Source organism: Anguilla anguilla, chromosome 7, assembly GCF_013347855.1.
Source record: "Anguilla anguilla isolate fAngAng1 chromosome 7, fAngAng1.pri, whole genome shotgun sequence".
Lineage (NCBI taxonomy): Eukaryota > Metazoa > Chordata > Actinopteri > Anguilliformes > Anguillidae > Anguilla > Anguilla anguilla.
Window position 1 is genome coordinate 55,592,059 of NC_049207.1, and position 23,284 is coordinate 55,615,342.

The 23,284-nt window shown below is 52.2% G+C and overlaps 1 protein-coding gene across 1 annotated transcript in view; it reads left to right on the forward strand.

Moving 5' to 3' along the window:
* Positions 1 to 16,472, forward strand: part of LOC118231057 (coiled-coil domain-containing protein 171-like) — a 70,273-nt gene extending 53,801 nt beyond the window's left edge. Inside the window, 2 exon segments of the mRNA XM_035424493.1 lie at positions 232 to 384; positions 16,177 to 16,472. Of these exon segments, the coding sequence (XP_035280384.1) occupies positions 232 to 384; positions 16,177 to 16,416 (393 nt within the window). The 3' untranslated portion in view covers positions 16,417 to 16,472.
* The last annotated feature ends 6,812 nt before the right edge of the window (positions 16,473 to 23,284 follow it).

A 23,284-nucleotide genomic window follows, 5' to 3' on the forward strand; every position in this document is an offset into this window, starting at 1 on the left:
CTGCATGTTTTCTCTTGTGTTTCACCCTCCATCAGAAATATCTCAGACATTCAGTATACTGATGAATAAATGGGAATAATTAATATAATTAATATAAAATTCTAAGGCAGATGATAAAGTATAAACGCAGAACTTCCCCGTCGGTGTGTTCCGGTAAGTTCCGTCCTTCGTCCCTGTTTGCTGACTTTGAGAGAGGACACTCTGCTCACCCTGGTCCTCCCTCCCCGCCAGAGCCTGGTGTCCTCCTTCGTGGACGTGTACCAGATGGCCTGCTCCAGGATGGCGCTGCTGGAGAAGGAGACCGCCTCGCGGCAGACCCACATCGCGGACCTGAAGAGCGAGCTGCAGGACGCCTGCCTGCGGGAGAACCAGTGCTTCGTCCCGGTACGGCCTCCCTCGTCTTCCTCCTCACACACCCGTGTGTCTGTCAGTCACGGAGCTGGCCGCTCGGTTTCCTCAGTGTGCTGCTGTACTCCGCTCCTTCATCACCTCACTGACGATGGCACCACGGGCAGCTCAGGAAGTTAGCCAGAGGTGCTTGTGCCAGCTAGCGAGCCAACATCGCGGCCGATTCCAGGCTTAGGATGGTGGTCAGCTGTTGGCAGAAAGCTTTTACCGCTGAGCCAGTCTGAGAACAAGAGCTGGTGCTTCAGGATCTTCTGAGTTTGTGCAGTAAATAAGCCCAGTGACACGGAAAAGACACTGACATGTAGGGGAGACCCAACACTGCTTTTCAAGGGTTTTTAAGAATTTACAAACCCTTGGTAAAACGGTGGTAAATGTTACCCATGTAGCTACTTAGCTGCATAATCAAACACACTGGCCGACCTGCAGTCTCCTTTTGCATAAAGTATTCACTCGGTTTGGTTCTTTTGTTACTTTTTCTTTAAAATAATATTTTACGTGACACTCTAAACCGGATCCCAGCAAAACACAGAAAGCTCCAGCATCCCCACCTCTCTCCCCCCCACCCCTCACACCAGGCTGGGAAGGCCGGGTGCGGTTTTACCCAAACTGCCGTGTTTGCTCTGGTTTGAGACGGTGAGGGGGAAATGCACTCCACCGCCTCGCTGTGTTTGTTTTATGGTCCCCGAGCAGACTGAGGGAAGAGGCCGCCTCTTCCAGCACCGTGACGATTGCTGATTCGTCCTCCAGAACCGCCCATCATGGTTAAACTGGCGCCATTGGCTCCCCGTGTAGGGGGGGGGGCGTGAAACAGTCTTCAAGCACGCTTTTGAGGAAGCGCTTCTGTAGACACTGAGCTCAGCTGTGCCTTTTGTGTGAAATCAAAACTGATGAAAAACTATAAAGTTTGCAAATTTAGCATATTTAATGGGAGCACACAACCAAACCTTTAAAGCTCAATAATTACAGTTGTACTGTTGTTTTGACATGAAGTTAGGGAGTCCTCCTTTGTTTCAGAACCCTGAGCTCACACAACTGATATTAGTTTCCCAGGGCAACACTTGTGATGTGGGATCAGCTGGTCCAATAGGTACGGCATGCTGCTCATTGAGTGCGTGTCATAAGAAGCTTAATGTGAGGTGTGTGAGGTACCCTGGTGCTGTGTGAGGTACCCGAGGTGCTGTATCTCTTAATTGTGGTGTGGGGTTCTCTCGGCTGGACCTTGAGGGAGAGCCGCTCTCGCTGCTGAACAGCCGTGATCACAGAGCTGTTCAGACATAATGGCCGACTGGCCCTGCCGAGCCTCCCTGTGAGAGGTGCACCATGGGTAACGTTGCCGCGGAGTTGGCCAGGAGCGACAGCAGGGCCTTCCATTATCCTTTTTTTATTTTATATGTATTTTTATTTTTGCACACTGAGGAAGCGGGCGGCTCTGGGGCAGAGCTGCTGCTGCTCTCTCCACTCGAACCCTCGTTTCAAACGCACCTCGGAGCGTCTGTGCGAGGTTCCTGTAGTCTCCGCACGCCGGCCTCCCCCCGGCACCGCGGGCCGCGTCCAAGCCCCGCCCCCCCGACCCCCCGCACACCGGCCTCCCCCCGGCACCGCGGGCCGTGTCCCAGCCCCGCCCCCCCGCCCCCCCGCACACCGGCCTCCCCCCGGCACCGCGGGCCGTGTCCCAGCCCCGCCCCCCCGCCCCCCTCCCCCCTCCCCCGCTGCAGCGTGCTGGTCTCAGAGACCTACGCAGTGACGGCTTCCAGCTGTTAATGAGCGAACGTCCTTCTCCTCCATGGCCCCGCTCACACGGCTCAGCAGCTCTGCGTGAAGGCCCAGGAAAGGCGTGTACAGTAGGCGTGTACAGTAAGTGTGTACAGTAGGCGTGTTCAGTAGGCGCGTACGGTAGGCGCGTACAGTAGGCGCGCACAGTAGGTGTGTACAGTAGGCGTGCACAGTAGGCGTGCACAGTAGGCGCGTACAGTAGGCGCGTACAGTAGGCGCGTACAGTAGGCGCGCACAGTAGGCGCGTACAGTAGGCGCGTACAGTAGGCGCGTACAGTAGGCGCGTACGGTAGGCGCGCACGGTAGGCGCGCACGGTAGGCGCGCACGGTAGGCGCGTACGGTAGGCGCGCACGGTAGGCGCGCACGGTAGGCGCGTACGGTAGGCGCGTACGGTAGGCGCGCACGGTAGGCGCGCACGGTAGGCGCGCACGGTAGGCGCGCACGGTAGGCGCGCACGGTAGGCGCGCACGGTAGGCGCGCACGGTAGGCGCGCACGGTAGGCGCGTACGGTAGGCGCGTACGGTAGGCGGGTACAGTAGGCGCGTACAGTAGGCGTGCACGGTAGGCGCGTACGGTAGGCGCGTACAGTAGGCGCGTACAGTAGGCGTCCATCTTGGCCGCCGTGCTCAGGCCCGGGTTAGGGGAGCAACGCTCTCTTCGCTCTCGGCCTGACTCCAGATGAGGAACACCTCACTGGGCTCATATTCCAGCAGTGACGCATCAGCCAGCTGCGTCTGAAGTGTGTGTGTGTTAGAGCGTGTGGTTCCAGTTCAGACCCAGTTTCACCGTCGCCGTGTTACCCTTGACTCCTTCCCTGGGAGCGCAGCCTGTCGCTATAAACGCGTTGATTATAGATGTGCAGCTCACTGGTCACCACTGACCACAGCTGCTGCTGGATCCAGTCCGGACCTCCAGCCCTCGGTGCTCTGAGGAGCCGCGTGCAGCAGGGACGGGGATCAGAGGGACCTGCTGACCGTCCGGCCGGCCTGCCGCACGGGGAGGGGAAGGGAGGGGACTGCGCTCACTGGTGCACATTTCCTGTTTGGATAAGGAGGCTCTGATTCCGCAGTTTTACTGCACAGTGCAAACAAACGGACACACTCAGACTGGGAGGGACGGCCACTTGAGCAGCCTTCAACAGGCACGACACCCCCCCTGCCCCCCCCCCCCCGAGGTCGCTGGCGGTGGCATTAGCGCCTGAAAGCTTTTATCTGTCCTCTTAAGACCCGAGCAGGGAGTGGCTGTCCCAGCGGGGAGTGCATTGTCTTGTGCTGGGTTATTACTTGAATAACTCATTAAATATTGAAGCGTGGCGGGTTGCGTTCTCCTGGTGACACGCGCGCTTTCGGGGGGGCGGGGGGGGGTAAGTGAAACCTCCTCGATCGATACGGGTCGCCTGCCGCCTCCACGGACCCCGCCGCCGCTCGGCAAATTGAATTCGGGACGCCCGCGCAGGGGAACCGGAAACTCTGCGCAGCGCGCGGGCGTTTGATTGGCTGGGAGGAGGGGGTGGCACCCGCGCCACTCGTTCCCCGGGCGCGAGGCTGCGGTGCGCCAGCGTGGCGGGGCGATCAAACGAGGGCACGGAGCCGGGGGGGCTCCCCTTACCCGCCCCCCCCTTACCCCCACACCCTGGCGCTCCCTGTGCCGACGGGCACTCTCAGACCAAGGACTACACGACCGCCCTGGGACCCCCATGCAGGGGCACGTCCCCCCCGCCCCCTCCTCCAGCAGCCCCTCCCCTTCTCTCTCCTCTTTATTTGATTTCACGCTTCCAGTGGGGACTGCAGCACATAATCAAAAGTCATCAGTTTTCACGGTGGCTTCAGTGCAGAAAACATGTTTAAGAATCCAGATGAGAAGCCACAGAATATACACGGGCAGAAGCCCTGTTCCTGCAGATCTACCGTCCTGTAGGCTTTCAGTTTAACCCTAATTTGGCACACCTGATTCTACTGATCAGCAGCTCAACCAGATCGCTAGCTGTTGAATGAGGTGAGCTTGGTTAGGGTTGGAGTGAAGACCTGCAGGATGGTGGGTTGGAGGGTAGTCACTCGACATTAGGTTAGTGACACACAGTAGTAGTGTCTCCCTCACCCCTCGTGCTGTGTGAGGATTGGCTGCTGCTTGCTACACACAGAACTGAGGCTGGTCTGTGGTGGCCTGACCGCTGCGCGTCTTTCCCGCTGAATGCAGCCTAACTCAGAAAGGCTGGCTGCAGCAGCAGCGGGCGCAGCGCAAAGCAGCCTTCCTGTGCCGTAAAAAACGGCGAGTAATTGCTGTCATAATATTGAATTACCGTTTAGGGGCTGCAGACTGAAGCAGAAAGAAAAACTGCTCGTTCTGACGGAGCTGCTTGGCTTTAATGAAGTGTAATTGCCACCTGCTTATGGAAGAGGCTCTTCCTCGTGCCGCGGCGGCGGCGGCTGGCCGTGCTTGCTGCCGGTCGGAGGGGCGTCGCTGGCTCGGCGTTCGGAGCGGTGGACACTCCGGTCCGTAGCGGGCCGGGCCGGGCTGGGCCGGGCCGGGGGGGCTCCTGACAGAAATGGCGCGGAGCGGGCGGTGTGGGAGGGGAGGCAGCCGGGGGGGTTGGGTAACGGTGGACGGGGTCCAGGGTTAGTCGATACTCTGACACGCACCGCAAAGCCTGAAGCAACATTGCTTCTCCCGCTGTAATTAGGCCACCTAATCAGAAGCATATTCTAAAGGACACCGTGGAAACAAGAGCCTCGCCTCGCTGGGGTAGCAGGGAGGCCAGAGGGAGAGAGCCTCCTGACTCTTACACAGGGTGTGTGTGTGTGTGCGTGTGTGTGTGTGTGTGTGTGTGTGTGTGTGTGTCTGTGTCTGTGAGTGTGTGTGTGTGTGTGTGTGAGTAGTGCGTGCGTGTGTGCGTGTGTGTGTGTGTGTGTGTGTGTGTGTGTGTGTCTGTGTGTGTGTGTGTGTGTGTGTGTGTGTGTGTGTGTGAGTAGTGCGTGCGTGCGTGCGTGCGTGCGTGCGTGCGTGCGCGTGCGTGCGTGTGTGTGTGTGTGTGTGTGTGTGCGTGTGCGTGTGTGTGCGTGCGTGCGTGTGTGTGTGTGTGTGTCTGTGAGTGTGCGTGTGTGTGTGTGTGTATGAGAGTGTGTGTGTGTCGCTGCCTCAGTCCCGGAGCAGAGCCCCACCCCTGCACTCTGCTGAGTCCCCCAGTCTCAAATGGCAGCTGCCCTTGCTGAGCTGGGGCCGGGGCCGGGGCCAAAGTCAACAGATGAGCTGGTCTGAACTGGCTCTCTGTGTGTTCTGATTGTAAATTGCACTGGTGATGATTAGAGAACTCCAGCACAGGATGTAGACTCTTAAAACTGTCCAGAGAAAACAATTTTCTACTATGTTCAGGAAACTTTTTTGTGTGTGTGTGCGTGCGTGTATGTGCGTGTATGTGTGTGTGTGCACGTGTGTGTGTGTGTGTGTGTGTGTGTGTGTGTCTCCTCCAGCCCCCTCCTTCTCTAATTTAAACATCATGGCTGTATGGAGGGGGTGTGCTGATTGCTTTAAGGCCTCCGGAGCCCTGGCCAGACAATGGGCTGCTTTTTCTGCTCTATCTTATCTTTCTGCTAACACGCTCTTCAGGCGTATTCATACACACACACACACACACACGCACACACACACACACGCGCGTGCGTTACATCCCCGCCCCAGAGGAGCCGCGTGTGTGTGTGTGCGTGTGTGTGTGTGTGCACGGGTTATTATTTATGTGTTTATCTAAGAGTGTGTTTGGAATTTATTTAGAGAGGTACTTGTGGAGTCCCATATAAGGGAGATCAGTGGGGTTAGTGTTGGATCTGGGGGTTAATGGGGCCTGAACATTGTTTTTCCTCCTCCCCTCCTGCTTAGTGATGTCATCCCCTGACGATCGGACCAATCCCAGCGCGAGACAGCCCACATATCGGCTGCCGTTTAGCAAACTTCCCGCCGGACGTGTTTACCAGCTGCTTACAAACTGCTGCAGTGGCACCACTGTCCTGTTTATTCCTCTCTTCCGTTTCTCTTTTTTTCTCTTTAATGCGTCGTCTCGTTCATGGCCAGCCACAGTAATTAAGGTTGGGGCGTTGAGGGTAGAAGAGATTTTTGTTTGCAGGACTGCAAACGACGCCTTTTCATGCAGCGTTTGGTTTTGCCGAAAAAAAAAAAACCGAGGTTGGAACCTTCGGCGGTTAGTCTTCACAGATCGTCCTGTAAAAGGAGTAATGGCGGGATGTTAATACTGACCGCACGCATGTGCATCTGCTTACTGTATATTTCACATCTCCTCTCGGGGAAAGCCCGTGGCACTGACGGAGGGCCGGGCCGTGAGAGAGATCTGCAGACTTTCTGCTGTTAAATAATGGAAAGTGTGTTTGAGTTTTGGAGGAGGAGAGGAACTCTCTTGAAATGCTTTCAAAGGTTTCGTAAGGTGGGCTCTGTCTCCGCTTTCTTTTAGGTATAAATTAGGCGATTCGGGTTAATAAATCAAGCGTGGAACGTCACCTTGTGACCAAGTGGTTTTTCCAGGCCTTTGAACTGGGTGAGGAATATCATTCCGTAGCTTAGACTGCATAAACGTTCTCACATTCATAAGGTATATTTTGAGAGCAGTAACGCACTTAGAGGTGACAGGATTGTTATTTCAGCTTGGCTGAAAATTCTTCTGTGCCTTTTGCACAGAGTTCTGACACTATAAAATCAGCCTTTGACCGACACTCCACCTGGATCTCAGAAACAGCAGTGGAAGTGCTGCTCTCTGCGTTTTTGAATAACTGATGATATTTTCTGTGTTCGTTTTTTCTCCTTTTTTGTTGCCCCTCTGAGGTTGTGGTACGGAGCTTGATGACATCTGACAGGTTTTCCAGCTCACACCCCACCCGTGTATATCCCCACTGACTGCACCGCAGGAGGAAACGCACGCCATCCACGCAGAATGTTTCCCTTTCGATTCGCACGCGCGTCCTGAGTAAACGATCTGGATGGATCTCAGATCTTCGCCTTTCACATATCGTAGGGATCCTCTGCTCGGTAGAACACGTTCAGTATTCAGCACATTTCCATAGCGCACATGAAGCGATTTCTGTCTGATTCCCCCCCGCCATGTTAAAACTTTAGAACTCACATTAAATTCTTGTTGACAAGCTCCAGGGGAAAGATGGGGACCATGCTCGTGATCAGGCCACGGCTCCCGACCCCCCCACTCCCCAACCCCCCCCACCCCCGTGTCGTCTCCCTCCCCAGCCCGCCGTACGGCCGGAAGGCGTCTGCTCGTGTCTCCAGTGCAATCCCGTCAAACACACCCAACTTCACCGGGAACAACAGTCATCGCAACGACTTAACATGGCTCATTCAAGAGGAGAAAAAAACCCAGCGTTTTGGGAGCAGCAAAGCTGTCCTCCGCACTGTGAAATATAATATTCCTCCTGCATTCATCACGCCCGTAAACCTGGAGCTGCTGCAGCCATAAGACATAAACTGCCGCCCCCAGACGCAGCGATGCAGCGTATATCCACAGCGAACCACAGGGGGAGGATCTAAAACCATTACAGACGCTATCCCATCAGGCCGAGCAAAGCCCAGCGTCTCCATAACGGGACTTAGCCGCCATCGTAAAATTAGCAGACCCCAGCGTTCCACTTCTCATCGCCTTTATTTTGGTTAAGTCCCCGTTCTTTTTTAGCGCTCCTGGCAGTGAGTGCTGTGTGTGTGTGTCCTGCGCTCTGTGAGCTGTTAGCGGTGGGAGTGAGTAAGACTTCTGTGAGCTGTTAGTGGTGGGAGTGAGTAAGGCTTCTGTGAGCTGTTAGTGGTGGGAGTGAGTAAGACTTCTGTGAGCTGTTAGTGGTGGGAGTGAGTAAGGCTTCTGTGAGCTGTTAGCGGTGGGAGTGAGTAAGACTTCTGTGAGCTGTTAGTGGTGGGAGTGAGTAAGACTTCTGTGAGCTGTTAGCGGTGGGAGTGAGTAAGACTTCTGTGAGCTGTTAGCGGTGGGAGTGAGTAAGGCTTCTGTGAGCTGTTAGCGGTGGGAGTGAGTAAGACTTCTGTGAGCTGTTAGCGGTGGGAGTGAGTAAGGCTTCTGTGAGCTGTTAGCAGCGGGAGTGAGTAAGGCTTCTGTGAGCTGTTAGCGGTGGGAGTGAGTAAGGCTTCTGTGAGCTGTTAGCGGTGGGAGTGAGTAAGACTTCTGTGAGCTGTTAGCGGTGGGAGTGAGTAAGGCTTCTGTGAGCTGTTAGCGGTGGGAGTGAGTAAGGCTTCTGTGAGCTGTTAGCGGTGGGAGTGAGTAAGACTTCTGTGAGCTGTTAGCGGTGGGAGTGAGTAAGGCTTCTGTGAGCTGTTAGCGGTGGGAGTGAGTAAGACTTCTGTGAGCTGTTAGCGGTGGGAGTGAGTAAGGCTTCTGTGAGCTGTTAGCGGTGGGAGTGAGTAAGACTTCTGTGAGCTGTTAGCGGTGGGAGTGAGTAAGACTTCTGTGAGCTGTTAGCGGTGGGAGTGAGTAAGACTTCTGTGAGCTGTTAGCGGTGGGAGTGAGTAAGACTTCTGTGAGCTGCTAGTGGTGGGAGTGAGTAAGACTTCTGTGAGCTGTTAGCGGTGGGAGTGAGTAAGACTTCTGTGAGCTGTTAGCGGTGGGAGTGAGTAAGACTTCTGTGAGCTGTTAGCGGTGGGAGTGAGTAAGACTTCTGTGAGCTGTTAGTGGTGGGAGTGAGTAAGGCTTCTGTGAGCTGTTAGCGGTGGGAGTGAGTAAGGCTTCTGTGAGCTGTTAGTGGTGGGAGTGAGTAAGACTTCTGTGAGCTGTTAGTGGTGGGAGTGAGTAAGGCTTCTGTGAGCTGTTAGCGGTGGGAGTGAGTAAGACTTCTGTGAGCTGTTAGCAGCGGGAGTGAGTAAGGCTTCTGTGAGCTGTTAGCGGTGGGAGTGAGTAAGGCTTCTGTGAGCTGTTAACGGTGGGAGTGAGTAAGACTTCTGTGAGCTGTTAGCGGTGGGAGTGAGTAAGGCTTCTGTGAGCTGTTAGCGGTGGGAGTGAGTAAGGCTTCTGTGAGCTGTTAGCGGTGGGAGTGAGTAAGACTTCTGTGAGCTGTTAGCGGTGGGAGTGAGTAAGGCTTCTGTGAGCTGTTAGCGGTGGGAGTGAGTAAGACTTCTGTGAGCTGTTAGCGGTGGGAGTGAGTAAGACTTCTGTGAGCTGTTAGCGGTGGGAGTGAGTAAGACTTCTGTGAGCTGTTAGCGGTGGGAGTGAGTAAGGCTTCTGTGAGCTGTTAGCGGTGGGAGTGAGTAAGGCTTCTGTGAGCTGTTAGCGGTGGGAGTGAGTAAGGTTTCTGTGAGCTGTTAGCAGTGGGAGTGAGTAAGACTTCTGTGAGCTGTTAGCGGTGGGAGTGAGTAAGGCTTCTGTGAGCTGTTAGCGGTGGGAGTGAGTAAGGCTTCTGTGAGCTGTTAGCGGTGGGAGTGAGTAAGGTTTCTGTGAGCTGTTAGCGGTGGGAGTGAGTAAGGCTTCTGTGAGCTGTTAGCGGTGGGAGTGAGTAAGGCTTCTGTGATCTGTTAGCGGTGGGAGTGAGTAAGACTTCTGTGAGCTGTTAGCGGTGGGAGTGAGTAAGACTTCTGTGAGCTGTTAGCGGTGGGAGTGAGTAAGACTTCTGTGAGCTGTTAGTGGTGGGAGTGAGTAAGACTTCTGTGAGCTGTTAGCGGTGGGAGTGAGTAAGACTTCTGTGAGCTGTTAGCGGTGGGAGTGAGTAAGACTTCTGTGAGCTGTTAGTGGTGGGAGTGAGTAAGACTTCTGTGAGCTGTTAGCGGTGGGAGTGAGTAAGGCTTCTGTGAGCTGTTAGCGGTGGGAGTGAGTAAGACTTCTGTGAGCTGTTAGCGGTGGGAGTGAGTAAGACTTCTGTGAGCTGTTAGCGGTGGGAGTGAGTAAGACTTCTGTGAGCTGTTAGCGGTGGGAGTGAGTAAGACTTCTGTGAGCTGTTAGCGGTGGGAGTGAGTAAGACTTCTGTGAGCTGTTAGCGGTGGGAGTGAGTAAGACTTCTGTGAGCTGTTAGCGGTGGGAGTGAGTAAGGCTTCTGTGAGCTGTTAGCGGTGGGAGTGAGTAAGGTTTTGGGTGTTCTGTGTGAATGTTGAGATTAACCCTGCGTTGGTTTTGCCTCTGTTTATTGGACGTTCAGGCCTACGCATTTGTTTCGCTACCTTAGTGTTCATTTTTAAGAAGGGGGAAAAACGTAATCATCCTGTGAAATTTGAGTCCTCAACATGGCTGGGTACCCGTAAGCATCTAAACTAGGTTGAGCCCTAAGTTGATCTGTAGCTGAGGAAGGGCGGGGTTTAAATGTGTACCTGAAAGAGGCGGGCTCTCTGCTGATTGGCCGGTCAGTCTGCCCAGTGCCCCCGATTGCACGCTCACAGTGAATGTACCGGTGTTCTCTGGGGCTGCGGTCTGGGCTGGTTTCAGGCCGAGGTCTGCGATGCAAACAGGGCTGATTTATATATGTTTCGTTTGGAATACTCTGGAATATTGGGAGGGGGGGTGGGTGGGAGGGGTAAGATTTGGAGAGTCTTCTACTGTTTCTTTGGGTCAGCATTATTTTTGAACAGAGACGTTGCTTGGTGACAGGAAGAACTGAAGTCCGCCGATTTGTCATTTTCTTTTTTTCACTCTAAGCCCATTCCGTTCCCTCTTTTTCTCAAACTGTCGGGGATTATTTCTGTCAGTTTCTGTTCCAAATGCGAACATTTTACTGCTTTTTGCCTTCTTATTTACTGCACGTGCTCAGAAGCTGTATTTCACGGTGTGTCAGAGGTTTAATTAAAGTGCTGTGTAGAAATGATCCGCTGCAGTGTGCGTTTCTCATTAACCCTGCAGATGTGCAGCTGAACATTATACCTCTTATTATACTGCACTCTCCTTACTGTGTCACCTTTAACCTGTTACGGTGTGATGTCACAGACCTTAACTGAACATTCTAATGCTGATGATGTCACAGTCACTGCCGGTGACTGAAAGCAGTGGGGTTCTAGAACACTGCTTTAGAGCTCTGAGAAAAGCATTCTGAAAACCTGCCCTTCAGAGGGTTAAAGGTCTAGGCCACAAATTACCCTGGTGGAAATGCAGAGCTTTTTTTTGTCCGTCTGAAAATACTTGTCCTTGAGCGCTTAAGTCTGGGAGAGGGTTTGGTTCGGCGGTGAAGTGAAGCAGAACAGAATTAGAGTGACGAGTAAATGTAACCAGACTGCCTGGCGTTGGAGTGTGGCAGCCTGTTCCTCATTTTTAATGTTCTTTCTGTATCTTCACACTCCTCTTCACCTGCGTATACCTGCAGGAATAAGATTTTAAGGGTCACTTCTGCTCATTCTACATTCAGCTGACATGACGTGCAGTTGACATGCATTTGGAGAGTAGTAATGCTGCGTGTCATTTTGGAGTATAATGTACCTGAAAATAGATGTGCAAATGGAATAAGCCAAGTACTTGTTTCTGATCTTCTGTGTGTATGTGTGTGCGTGCACATGCTTTCTTATCCACATTATAACATGAGGCAATTGCTGTCCCATCACAGGCTAATGAACTGCTGGCTAATTCAGCGTTCCTTTACATTCCCTTCTCGTGAATTCCTTTCTTTGAAAGCGGTGCTCATTTCACAATGTATTCTGCGGTGCGCAGTTAGGTGGCGTCGGCCAATCAGTGGACAGCCCCGCCGCGCCGTAGCGTCGCCAGCGCGTAGCCGTTAGCTTCCCAAGCCCGGCCCAGCGCTCGATGCCCGCTCAGACCCGAACCCTCAGACCCGAACCCTCGCCGAGCGGCGCAGACACAGGCTCCGCGGCGGCGGGAGCGCGGCACGCTTAGCCGCGATAGAAGAGCGAGAGCAGCCGGCTCCTCTGGAGCGATGGGGAGAGAGCAGCCGGCTCGTCTGGAGCGATGGGGAGAGAGCAGCCGGCTCGTCTGGAGCGATGGGGAGAGAGCAGCCGGCTCGTCTGGAGCGATGGGGAGAGAGCAGCCGGCTCCTCTGGAGCGATGGGGAGAGAGCCCTCCTCCTCCTCAAAGCCCTGAAAACGCGCCTCCCGCTTCTGCTCCTCCCCCAAAATGTGCAGGAGCGCTAAAGCCGCCCTCGTCCGTGGCCGGGCCTCTTATTCCTAATTTATCGGACTAATTCCTCGCTCTGCGGAGACCTGGGGGAGCTGCAGCGGCGTAAGCCTCTTTAATCCGGCCTGTGCCACGTATTCATACTTACACCATATTGTGCAATGGGATCGATCGCACAGAAAAGGCAAAAATAAAAAAAGAACACATCCTTTGTTGCTGGCCCCTTAAATATACATGTTCTTTCTGTCAGTGTCTGAAACACTGTGTAATACACATCTAAATATTTGCTGGGCTGTCTGCAATGTTTTTATTTATTTTTAAAATTTTCGCTCTTAGAGGAATTACGCAAAATGACAGACAAATATTTAACTGGCCTGAAAGCAAACCCAAAAGGCCTCTAAGAGTCTCTGCAGCCTGGCATTTCTTTAACAGTGTAATACGTTTTTCTGTTTGATTGCCTGGTCTTTGGCCCTAAATATGGTCCTGTTTAAAATTCTGTGAAATGTGTTGCCAGGTTATACCTGAGTGTTACGTTAGACGTTCCTGTACAGCTCATTGATTTCCCAGACTTCACCCCCCGGTTCTAAATTGACTTACGCGCTGCTTTTATTCTGTTGCTTATTTTCTTTGGCTTATCCACGGACTTCATACTTAAGATGAAGACATTATTGTACTTAATATCAATTTAAATAGTTCTGCAGACACTTTTATGCTGTGTGTATTATTAGCAGCCTGTCAGTCCAAACGAATCCATCACAGATCACTCCTCCCATCGTCATTCCCCTCGCCGGCAGACCACAGCGCTTTGCTCAGTGCTTGCTATAATTATCGCTGAAACTTGAAAAAATCTGTGGCATAAATAAGTAAAATCTGTTGAAGCAAACTTCCCTTGCAGTTAATTCACCTGTGTAAAGCGAAAAGCCTGTTTCGGGCATACTGCTTCATCTGCAGTGTCTGTGTTGTCTGTGTTGAACTTTGTCTCTTTCTCATGTAGCTAGCTACCCCACCAATCCCACCTTGGTAGCCAACGCAACCAAACAGAGAATGTGTTTATCAAAGGAGATTCTGACTTTGGATCAGAAGGGTCAGGGTCACAGAGTGGCTGTTCTGGGTCGTTTTACGTTTCACTTGGGGAAGATGCAATATTGACCAAATAAAATACAGCCTGTACCAAGGGAGTGGAGTTGGGTCGGTCAGAGGTGAGATGAATCTGGTGGAGGTATTATGTTTTAGTGCCAAGACTGGGCCTCAGCCAAGCCTTCCATACGTACAGGTTTCCTCCTGGCATTCAAACGTCATGTGATGTGAACCGTGTGTTGCCCTCTCATGCTCTTAGCTGTCCCATTTAGGTTGTTTTACATGGGAATGTGGTCAATACCAAGATCAAATCCTGGAGAGTTGGATGCCTGTGAATATGAATGTTTTGGACATTTGAGTATTGTACGTCTTGGACTTTGTAATTGCATATTAATACGTGCTGCTTTTCACATTTTGAAAGGACATGATTAAATTGTACATTTCCAGTTTCTAGAGCTGTTTGAAATGTCTGCACATTGTCCTACGCTGTGCCATTGTAATGGTCATTAAGAAACCGGTTTAATTGCGATGCATTAAAAGCAGGATTTCTGGAAAAAGGACTGTAAAATACCTTGTTCATATGGTCCAGTGTTCAAAAAAAGAACTTCCATATTTTTCCTTTATGTGGCGGGAAAAAAAATGTGAATAAATAATTTTTCATCTGTATCCTGTAGGTATCGTGCTACCGTGTTCCCTGCTGGTGGTGCAGAAAAGTTCAAGCTTCTTTTGAGATAATTAGCCTGTATTCTGTGCCCTGTCAGTCAGAGCGCTACCCGAGCAGGTGCCCCGGTCGGGCCTGAATAATGCGACCAGGCTGCTCTGTGTGTAATTGTGCGTCTGGCGGGCGGAGGGGCGCGGCCGGCCCGCGGTGCCGGCGTCTCCGGGCGGCTCGCGGGCCGGGCAGAATGACACCTGGGCCTTCAGCTTGATCGATGGCGGAGCAGCCCTCCCGCAGGCCTGTTAAGGGCTGTGTTTTAAAGCTGGCGCTCGCGTTAGGAGAGACAGGAGGGAGAGGAGACGCGCGGGAGTAAATTGAGCCTGGGCGCTGATCCGTAGGGGAAGCGCTCCCACGCGGTTTTTTTTTTTTTTTTTTTTTCTCTTTTTTTCGGGGATTGATCCGCCCCCCCCCCCCCCTGCAGGGGATCAGGCCTGTGCCACCTGGATGTTTAATGTGTGGACCCTCCTGAAAGGGCTGGATGAATAGACACATCTGTATCGCTGGAGCGACGTTCGGCTGAAGAGCGGGCCGCTTTGCATACCCGCCCTGTCCGGTTTCAGGCTCCTGTCCGCCGGTACTGCTGCCACCCCCGACACAGGACGGGCGGACGGACGGACGGCATAGGCCGCGGTGAGAGGGGCTCATACTGAACGCACAGAAGGCGTGAGGCGGAGGTATCCGAGCCGTCTCCAGCGCTGGCGGTATCCCAGGCCCGCTAGACGCCGCGCACCTTGACCACCTATTATGAAGCTCTTTGCTGCGGTGTCAAGTGGAGGCGGGCTAATTGGGTGAAGCTGTAGAGCATGTTAGGCGGCGGTGCTGGGCTGCCGGTCTGACAGCCGCGTGTCAGCGGGGCCCACTCGAGTGTGGCTGAGAGACAGAGACCTGTCACCGGCCCGGGGGCTAGCCGCGGCGCCGCTCGGAGGAGCCTCAGGAGCGCGCGGGCGTGCGTGCGCCTCCGCCAGATCCTCCCCCTCCTCCTTCTCCTCCTCCTCCTCCTCCTCCTCCCGATCCTAACGGCCTCCCGCTCGCCCCTCTGCTCGCCCCTCTGCTCCAGGGTGTCCTACACGCCACGGGCTGCTCTTACAGGCTTGTCGACAGCCCCGGCCCGTGTGAGGTACCACACCCTGACAATCTGCATCTCGTCTCATTGGGCGCACGGGACTGCGGTGATTAATCATGGAGAGATTCCATGGGTCATTCAGTAAAAGAAAAAAGAAAAGAAGGAAAAACTGAGTTTTTAAAAAGTTTATTACACCATAATTAGCTAAATTGCATGCAGTCCTTTTATGTTGATGTTTGTATTAGGGGTGTGAGGGGCACTTTTAAGTCACTGCACGGTAATTCTGCACGTGTGTATTTTCAGTGTGGCTGAGTAATGGGGAGAGTATGCAATAGGTGGTGTGCTCACTATGTTGGTATTTATTATTGTTAATTAATTTTTTCCCCTGTGTTGTTTAAGAGCTCCTGCAGATCTCTTTTCGTCCTGTGTGTGTGTAACGTACTGTAAGCATTATGGAACAAAGGCACATGTGACCACCAAATGTACAGTCGGCGAGATGCCAGTGAAAATATGAAATATGCAGAAATGAGTGCGTTTGGTTTGCATTGGCAATTAACATCGTGTGCGATACGCACGCACGTTCAGAGCTAATTGTGTCCAACCGTGTGCAGCAGCAGCAGCAGCGCAGTACGCTAGCTGTGTTTGAGCTAACGCTGAGAGCGGTTCGCTCGGTGTCGTCTGACGCGTGCCAGATAACTGAGCAGTGTGTGTGTGTGTTCCCCTCAGAGCCTCCAGTCTGCCTGCATCCCATCAGCCACCGGGAGTTAAACTCGCGTTCCAGTCGCTGTCTCCCACATGTCCCTGTAGGCCCTGGCGGCACGGCCAAGCGGCTAATTACACGACCGAGTGGCTAATTGTGACGTTTATGAAAACGAGCAGCTGAGCTGATGGAGTCAAATAAAGCGTGCGTGGACGGGACAGGAACTGCGCACGCGTCTGGAAAGCGTTCAGAGCTGGACAAACGACACCTATAAGGCGCCGTGTAGCGTCCGTGTTGAAACTCCTCTGCAGCGAGGGCCGTCGAACCCCCCCCCCCCCCCCTATGAACCCAGGTTGTCACTCTGAAAATGCTTCTCCCTCTTGTGTCTTAGGTGCCTGAACCCCCTCTGTCCCCGCAGTCCCCTCGCGCACCACAGAGGGCGCTGGACTTGGAGTTGCTCCAGGCGGAGTCAGACGTCCCTCTCAGACAGAGCCCCAGACACGCTCGGTCCCAGTGGGCGGAGTCCCAGCGGCCTGGCTCCTCCCTCTCGGGGTCCCTGAAGACCTCCCGTGAGCCGCGGGACTCTGTGAGGAGCCCCTATTCTTCTGGGACGTTCTGGTCTTCCAAATAAACCATCTGCACACTTACCAGACCTGGGTCAAATGCGTGTTTTTTTTTTTTCCAAATATTTTCTACACTTTACTGATCTTGTCTGGTGTATTGGAACCAATGAAATACTCTCAAAAAGTGCAAACCCCCGCCTTCTGGTCATATTGGCAGGCTCAATTACACCAGGCACGATCAATAGAGCACAGAAAAGTATTTGAATCCAAAACAAATACGTATTTGACCCAGGGCTGGAACTTACTAAATAAACCATCTGCGAACTTACGTGTGATTTATGGTGTGAAGTAGATTATTTTTAATGAGAGAATGCCTTTACACGTTTTATTTTGCTTGGTATTTGTCCAGATTAATCTGAACCACACATTTATTGTATTTATTATTTCTGATGGTTAATGCTGTGCTTCCTTTTCTCCCTTTGCAATGTGATTAACAAAAATGAGAAAAGAAAGGATTAAAAAAGTGTGTCTGTTATACAGTCCTTTTGTCTCTTGTTTAAAAGTGACTCGTTTTAGGTAATTTTCCCCTGCCCTTAAAAAAGGGGAAGAGGGAAAAAAAATCAATAAGCCATTTTAGTCTCTATCTATCAAAGTTGTTTCATACTTGTCTGTTTGAAAGCAGGACTGTGGCACTTTAATAGGATCGCGCAGTCTATTCCAAATGTATGCCAATGATTCCTGTCATCACATGGCAGCCTGGCCATGCTTCGCTGAGCGCCCACTTCTCTCTTGTCAGCCCGGCTGAAGACAAGCATTTAGTTGCAAACTTTGAACAGGTTGCGCAAAACAGAAATGATGTGACTGCTTCCCCTCCCGGCGTCACTCTCGGGCGGAGTGAGAAGGTCGGCCGCCGCGCTGGCGGAGACGTGACCGTCTGAGCGGATTATTCCTGCGCTGAGCCGCACGCGCGCGGCGTAGCGCAAGCCTTTGTTGTTTTTGTTTAGTTTTTTTTTTTTTTCTTCTCGTGCGGTAAAGAGGAAGGAAGGGAGCGTTCGGCAGGAAGGCGAGGAGGAGGAGGAGGAGGAGGAGGAGGAGGAGGAGGAGGAGGAGGAGGAGGCGGCGAGCGGGGACGTGCGCTCGGGGGTCAGCGGGGACCCGGGGAGTGCCGCTGGGTTCCTGGTGTGTGCGGAGAATCCCGGACGAGCCCCCCCTCGCCCCCCCAATGTCAGTGCGATGAAGCGACTCTTGCTCCGTCCCTAATATCAGGTGCTCTCTCTCTCCCTGCGATCGCGATTATTGTTCATAAACCTTAAACGCGCTCTTCTTTCCCATTTCACAACCTGCATCCTCACCGTCCCCCCCCCCCCCCACCCCCCAGTTCGAGGGGGGGGGGGGCGCCCTTCGCCTCGGCTACGCCCAGAGTGACTCCCGTGTTTGACAGTCTCCACATCAAAGCCATTGCCCTGTATTTTCCGCCTTGTAGCACACGCGGGTAAAATGGCTTGTCAGGCAGAGGTGTCTGGGAGCTGACAAGACGCCGCAGTGACATTTCAGCCCGAAAGAGCAAGTGTCTTGCAACCGAGTGGTCAAATATCAAATAATAGGTCAAGCAGGAAGGAGCCGGGCGGCGTCCAGAAGGCAGTTTCTGGCAACTCACTTGACAAGCGGCTGGGGGCCGCGCGACGTAGCAAACTGATGTTCTGTTGGGCATCGCCAGACAGTCTGTTCCATATTGCCTTCAGAAGACGAGACACTGACATTGATTAATCTCTTTAACCCCCTGAGCGTGGACACGGGGGGGTACCGGGGGGGTACCGGGGGTTGGGGGGGGGGGGGGCTCGATGCTCGCCGCGCGCCGCTCGATGGGCCAGCTCCTGCCGCCTCGCACCCAGGTCCCAAACTGGGTGTTCCTCAGCTCATTAGAATACTCTGACCCCATCATCCTTGCAAGCTATTTGACTGTAAAACACAGGTGCCTTACCCCCCCCCCCCCCCCTTGTCTTCCCAATCTGCCTCCTCAGGACCACAGAGAAGAGAAATGTCTGCTTTCTTGAGCGGTTCCAAACCACAGGATCTATCAGGCTTTTAAAAAAAAAAAAAAAATTATTATTTTTATTTTTTATTTTTTGTGATGAGTGTGAAGAATTATCTTCAGAAACTGCGCTGGTGTCCTGAAAAGATAAGTAGGAGAATCGCCAGTGAATCGGAGTTGTAGTTATTTGGCTTTTGTTGGGTGTTTAATATAAAATAAAACACAATGCGTTTCCAGGAGACTGCTGTGTGCTCACTGATCTTCAGTGTCGAAGCCTCTTCCATGTTTTTTTCCTCAGTTCTGAATTTTAATGGCGGGCGATGGACACAGTCTGAGAGAGACTTGTCAAAGCCTGACAGCCATCAAGCAGACGCCAGGACTGACATAAATATTTAATGCGGGGCAACCAACAGCATGTCATGTCAGGTCCGTGATTAGGATAAATGGTGGCCCTCTCTGATATACACAGCTTGGCAGCGGGCGTCGGCACTTCACAGATACGCCATCGGCGAGCGCGAGAGAGAGCCTGTTTAACCCCCATTTCCATAAGCAGCTTCCCTGGAATGGTGTGGAATGAGCCCATCACTGCCGCTCTGACATCTGACCTCCAGAAGCAGGCGCGGTGGCAGCGAGCCTCCTTCATGCCGACGTGTTTGTACATTTCATATCGGGTTATTTTTGACGAGCATAATGCGCAATTCTTCCTCTCCGCCCATTTTTTTGTGAATGAGGTCCACCTCTCAGGCCGTCTCCACCTGAGGTAATATCGACGATAAAAATGGTTAGATAAAATGTATCTTTTTAAATGAAAAGGGTTTTCTAATGTTAATAATTTCTGTCTAAATTGTCTTAATTTTTTCTTTTTCCGTTTAAAAGATGTATTTATTTATTTAACATTCTCAGTGACACATTGAGGGTGGAATGGTGCAATGGTGCTGAGGTACAATAAAACCAAAAAAGAATTTAGAAAATAAGAACATGGAGAGGAAATGGAATCATCAATTGAAAACGGTTACAATCCAAATAAACAGGGTTAATTTTCTTAGTGTTACAAAATAATCAAGTTTCAGTATTGTTTTTTAAATTTTTTTCTTCGGAGGTATGAGGAGCACAGAATTTATATTGCTTGATGTTCTCATAAAACCTAAATTTAAAAATACACATTCCAGATTATTTGGATGAAGATCATTTATACAGTGCCTGGTCGTATTTAAATGTTTGTGTGTGTGTGTGTGCGTTTGTGTATGAATATCATTTGTATGGTTTTCCTGTCTTTTCCAGTTCTAATCTTTAGATGTATTCCTGTCGCGTTTTGCTTGTCTTACCTGGTTAAAGACCCATAACCGAGAGTGTCTCTGCGGTCCCTAATTTGTGGAGCCTACGGTTCGACATAAAGTCCTTTTTAACTTCACAGGAGAAAGTCTGCATAAATCAACATTAACCTGTGACTCTTAGGACTTGGACCTGGATGTGAGGGAGGTCTAGCGTGTGAAATTTGCATGCAAGTGGAAACCTAAAAAAATAAATTACACACCTAACAAAACAATCACCTCGGCATCTGGATAACTTGTTTTTTCTTTGCTGGTCTGGCCCTCTAATGAAGCAGCTTGCTTTAAGACTGTCCCCTTTCACGACTGCCCACCTGATCAATATTTTAATCTCTCAGATGTTTTCTTTTTAATATTCCGTTAAAAAAGTACTCTCTTTAATTTTAATTTTTTTCCCCGGGTAATTATGATTTGTTATCATTCAGCTTGCGGTGGCGTTCGGCGGTAAGTGAATTAACATGGCGGAGACCGCATGCTAGCCCCAGGCTAACGCTCGCGTGCAGCGCTGCTTTGATGACTGCACTGCTCCCAGCACCCCACAGGAAGTGCTCTCGTGTTACTAAATTATCTTTTTAATTTTCCAGCCAAATTTTCTAAGTTACATGCAGGAAACGCTTTGCGACGCTGAGCATTACACACACGTGTGTAACAAGTCCTTTGTTTGTTATGAAAGTGTTACAATAAAACGGGCATGCCTTGGGGGGTTTAGAATTGTGAAAGTACAGAAGTATGTGCTCCAGACTATTATCCTGGGCTGAGTGTGTCGATATGAGTGGATTTAATGTGCTGTTCTTGGTGGGCACTTTAACACGTTATCAACAGGGACTCTCAACCCTGGACTTTGAGCCCTGTTGTAAAAGACGTCATGTTTTCAGGAGTTCACAGCATACCCAAAAGCGTTGTCTTCAGTTTTATATTAACTTTCTGGCCCCAATTTTACTGGCTCTGCTCATGTCACTTTTATATATATTTTTTCCCAAATGATTGAAATACAAAATGTTCTTCTTCCGATGATTAAACAGGAAAAGGCTTTAATCATCGGAATCAAACACTCTGCTGGTGTTGTTACCGAGTCAGAGGGAGGGACGTTGGGCACGCACGCGCCCTTCGGAGATGAGTGACTGCGCGCTGAGCTCAGGTACATCTGCGGGGAGACGACTCAGGGCTGGGGAGGGACGGAAGTTACCGTGGGGACCGCGGGACGGCGTAGGCGCGGGCTGAGAGATGCCTGCGTGCTTTGCCAAGTGAAGCAGACACTTTACTGTAATGAGCTTCCCCCCAACGCGAGCCCCCCCCCCAACGCGGGCCCCCCGATCCGGAATGTGCGGCAGCAGGCCGCAGCTGCATAATGCTGGAATTCATTACGGGGGCTTATTGGGGTCAGACCTCCATACTGTAACTCAACGGCCCGATTTCATGCAGATATCAACCGTGCCGATCAATTTGCTACATGCCGGATTAACCAGGGAAACTGAGCAGAGATGTCTCTGTAATTATTATTTTTTTCCCACGCACCCTCTCTCTTCCTTTTGTGCGCTACCCTTCCGCTAGTTTTGTGTGAGTTAAGTTCATGTGCAGTTGGCTATTTTGTGTTATGGATTTATATTTGATGCATCGACAAGTGCGTTACCTTATTGTGGAAAAGTAGGCTACAAGAAATTAATTGACATGAAAGAAACATCTGGATTATATAAAGGTCAAGGACAATAAGATAAAAGTGTTAATGATTATTTATGTCTCAAGAACAGAATATTTATACAGGTCTCACTGCTTTCTTCTGCCTGTTTCTTAAGGAGGAAATGACACCCTCAATCAGAGGGCTCCTTTATTTAAATAATTCAGGATTCTGATTCGAACCGCACTCCTCGATAGGTGCCTTCCCGTAATTGTTTTCGTTCCTTGTCATTTTTATTGCGTTGCATTAGGATGGTGTAATGGACCGCATTTCTGCCCTGGAACCCGAGCGCATGTTTAATATTACATGCAGAGCTTGAGAGTGAAGGGCCGTGCCCCTGTGCGCGGTGCCAGAGCATGATTGCCTTAAAAAAAATAAAAATGACGTTGCTACAATGGCAGCCTAATCCTGTGTACAGCCGACTCACACGCACATGCAGGACAAAACCGGATCACTGCCCACACAGAGCTGCACCCGTGCCGAGGCTCGGGGGCGAAGGCCGGACGGAGGAAGCCGCTTTTTCGAGGCGACGCGCTTTTGGGCGGGAAAAACGTGAAACCTCGTCTGCGGTCTCGGCCCCCGTGCTCTGCGTTCGGCTGTCGCTTCTCCTGGAGAGCCCGGCCTGGCGCTGATGTTCATCCGAGTCAGCGGCGTATAACGCGGCGCATGACGGGCGGCTGAGCCCGCGGTCCGGCGGCGGGTAAGTGGATAAGCCGTCCGATAAACAACTGTCACCGCTGTCATTTCTCAGGCCCGCGGCCAAACGCGGCGCTCGAACGTCACAGCGGCGTGTGTACCGCCACGCTTTGGGCTGTCAGCATAACGGGGGGGGGGGGGGGGGACGTGTGGAGGGCCTCGGGCGTCCTACGTAAGGCCCACGTCCCAGCGAGCGCAGGGAGTCTGTCAAAGCAGGCGTCCGTCACACAGAACGAGGGAGAACAGGAGGGGACGTTCTCGCTTTAATCGTAGGACCTGCCGTCTGCGCCGCTTGGTGGAAACGAAATGCGTGGCGGGTGTGTTACCGCGGCGAGGAGATTTAAAAAAAACAAAAAAAAAAACCAAAACAACATTAAGGAGCTCTTTCCCCGCTTGATCTCCCCAGTCATAATCTACAGCTCTTCCGCCTGCTCGCTCTCTCCTGCTTCTTCTGCGGTGTGAAGATTGGCACGGGCATTAAGAGGGAGTCCATCTGCTGCGTGTGAGGGGTGGGGGGGTGAGGGGGGCTGAGGGGGTGGGGCCTGGGGGGGGAGGGGGGGATGCCATTGTTGTTGTCAATAACAACTGGAAAGCTGTCACTTAGACTGATAAAGGGGATGGAAAGCCATTTCCGCCCCGGCCACAGAGAAGCGCGGAGCACTTTATTAGGGTTTTTAAAGGTTCCGTTGGGCCCCGGGAGCCGGTGCTGTTCCGGTATGCCGAGTCGGGATGATGGCTTTTCCGGTATATGACACGTCCCAGCGCCCCTGCGGCCCGGCCCCGGACCGCTCCTCCCTCCCCGCGCCGGGTCGCGGCTCAGGCTGGGGCGTCCCTTAAGTGCATCCCGATTGGTTAAGTGCAGCGCTCCGATTCGGTGTTAATTCAGCCGGAGTGCCTCCAGCAGCCCGCGTCCGGGGGAGCCGGCCCGTGGGAGGCGGGCACACCTGCGTTCCGGGCGCGGACTCTCCGCGGGTAACGAGCGGGGCGGTTTGGGGAAACGGGGAAAGGGAAGTGCCAGCTCGCTAACTCCCCCCCCCACGCCGCCTCGCCCCAACCCGCCTCACATGCGCGTGCACTCCGACGCGCACAGAGACAAAGCTGCTAATAAAACTTTCATGAGGAAGCCTTTTTAGTCCGACCCTATTGTCCGGGCCCCCCATTAAGTCCTGGGCATTCAGGGAGCCCTCCCAACGCTGGTGACAATG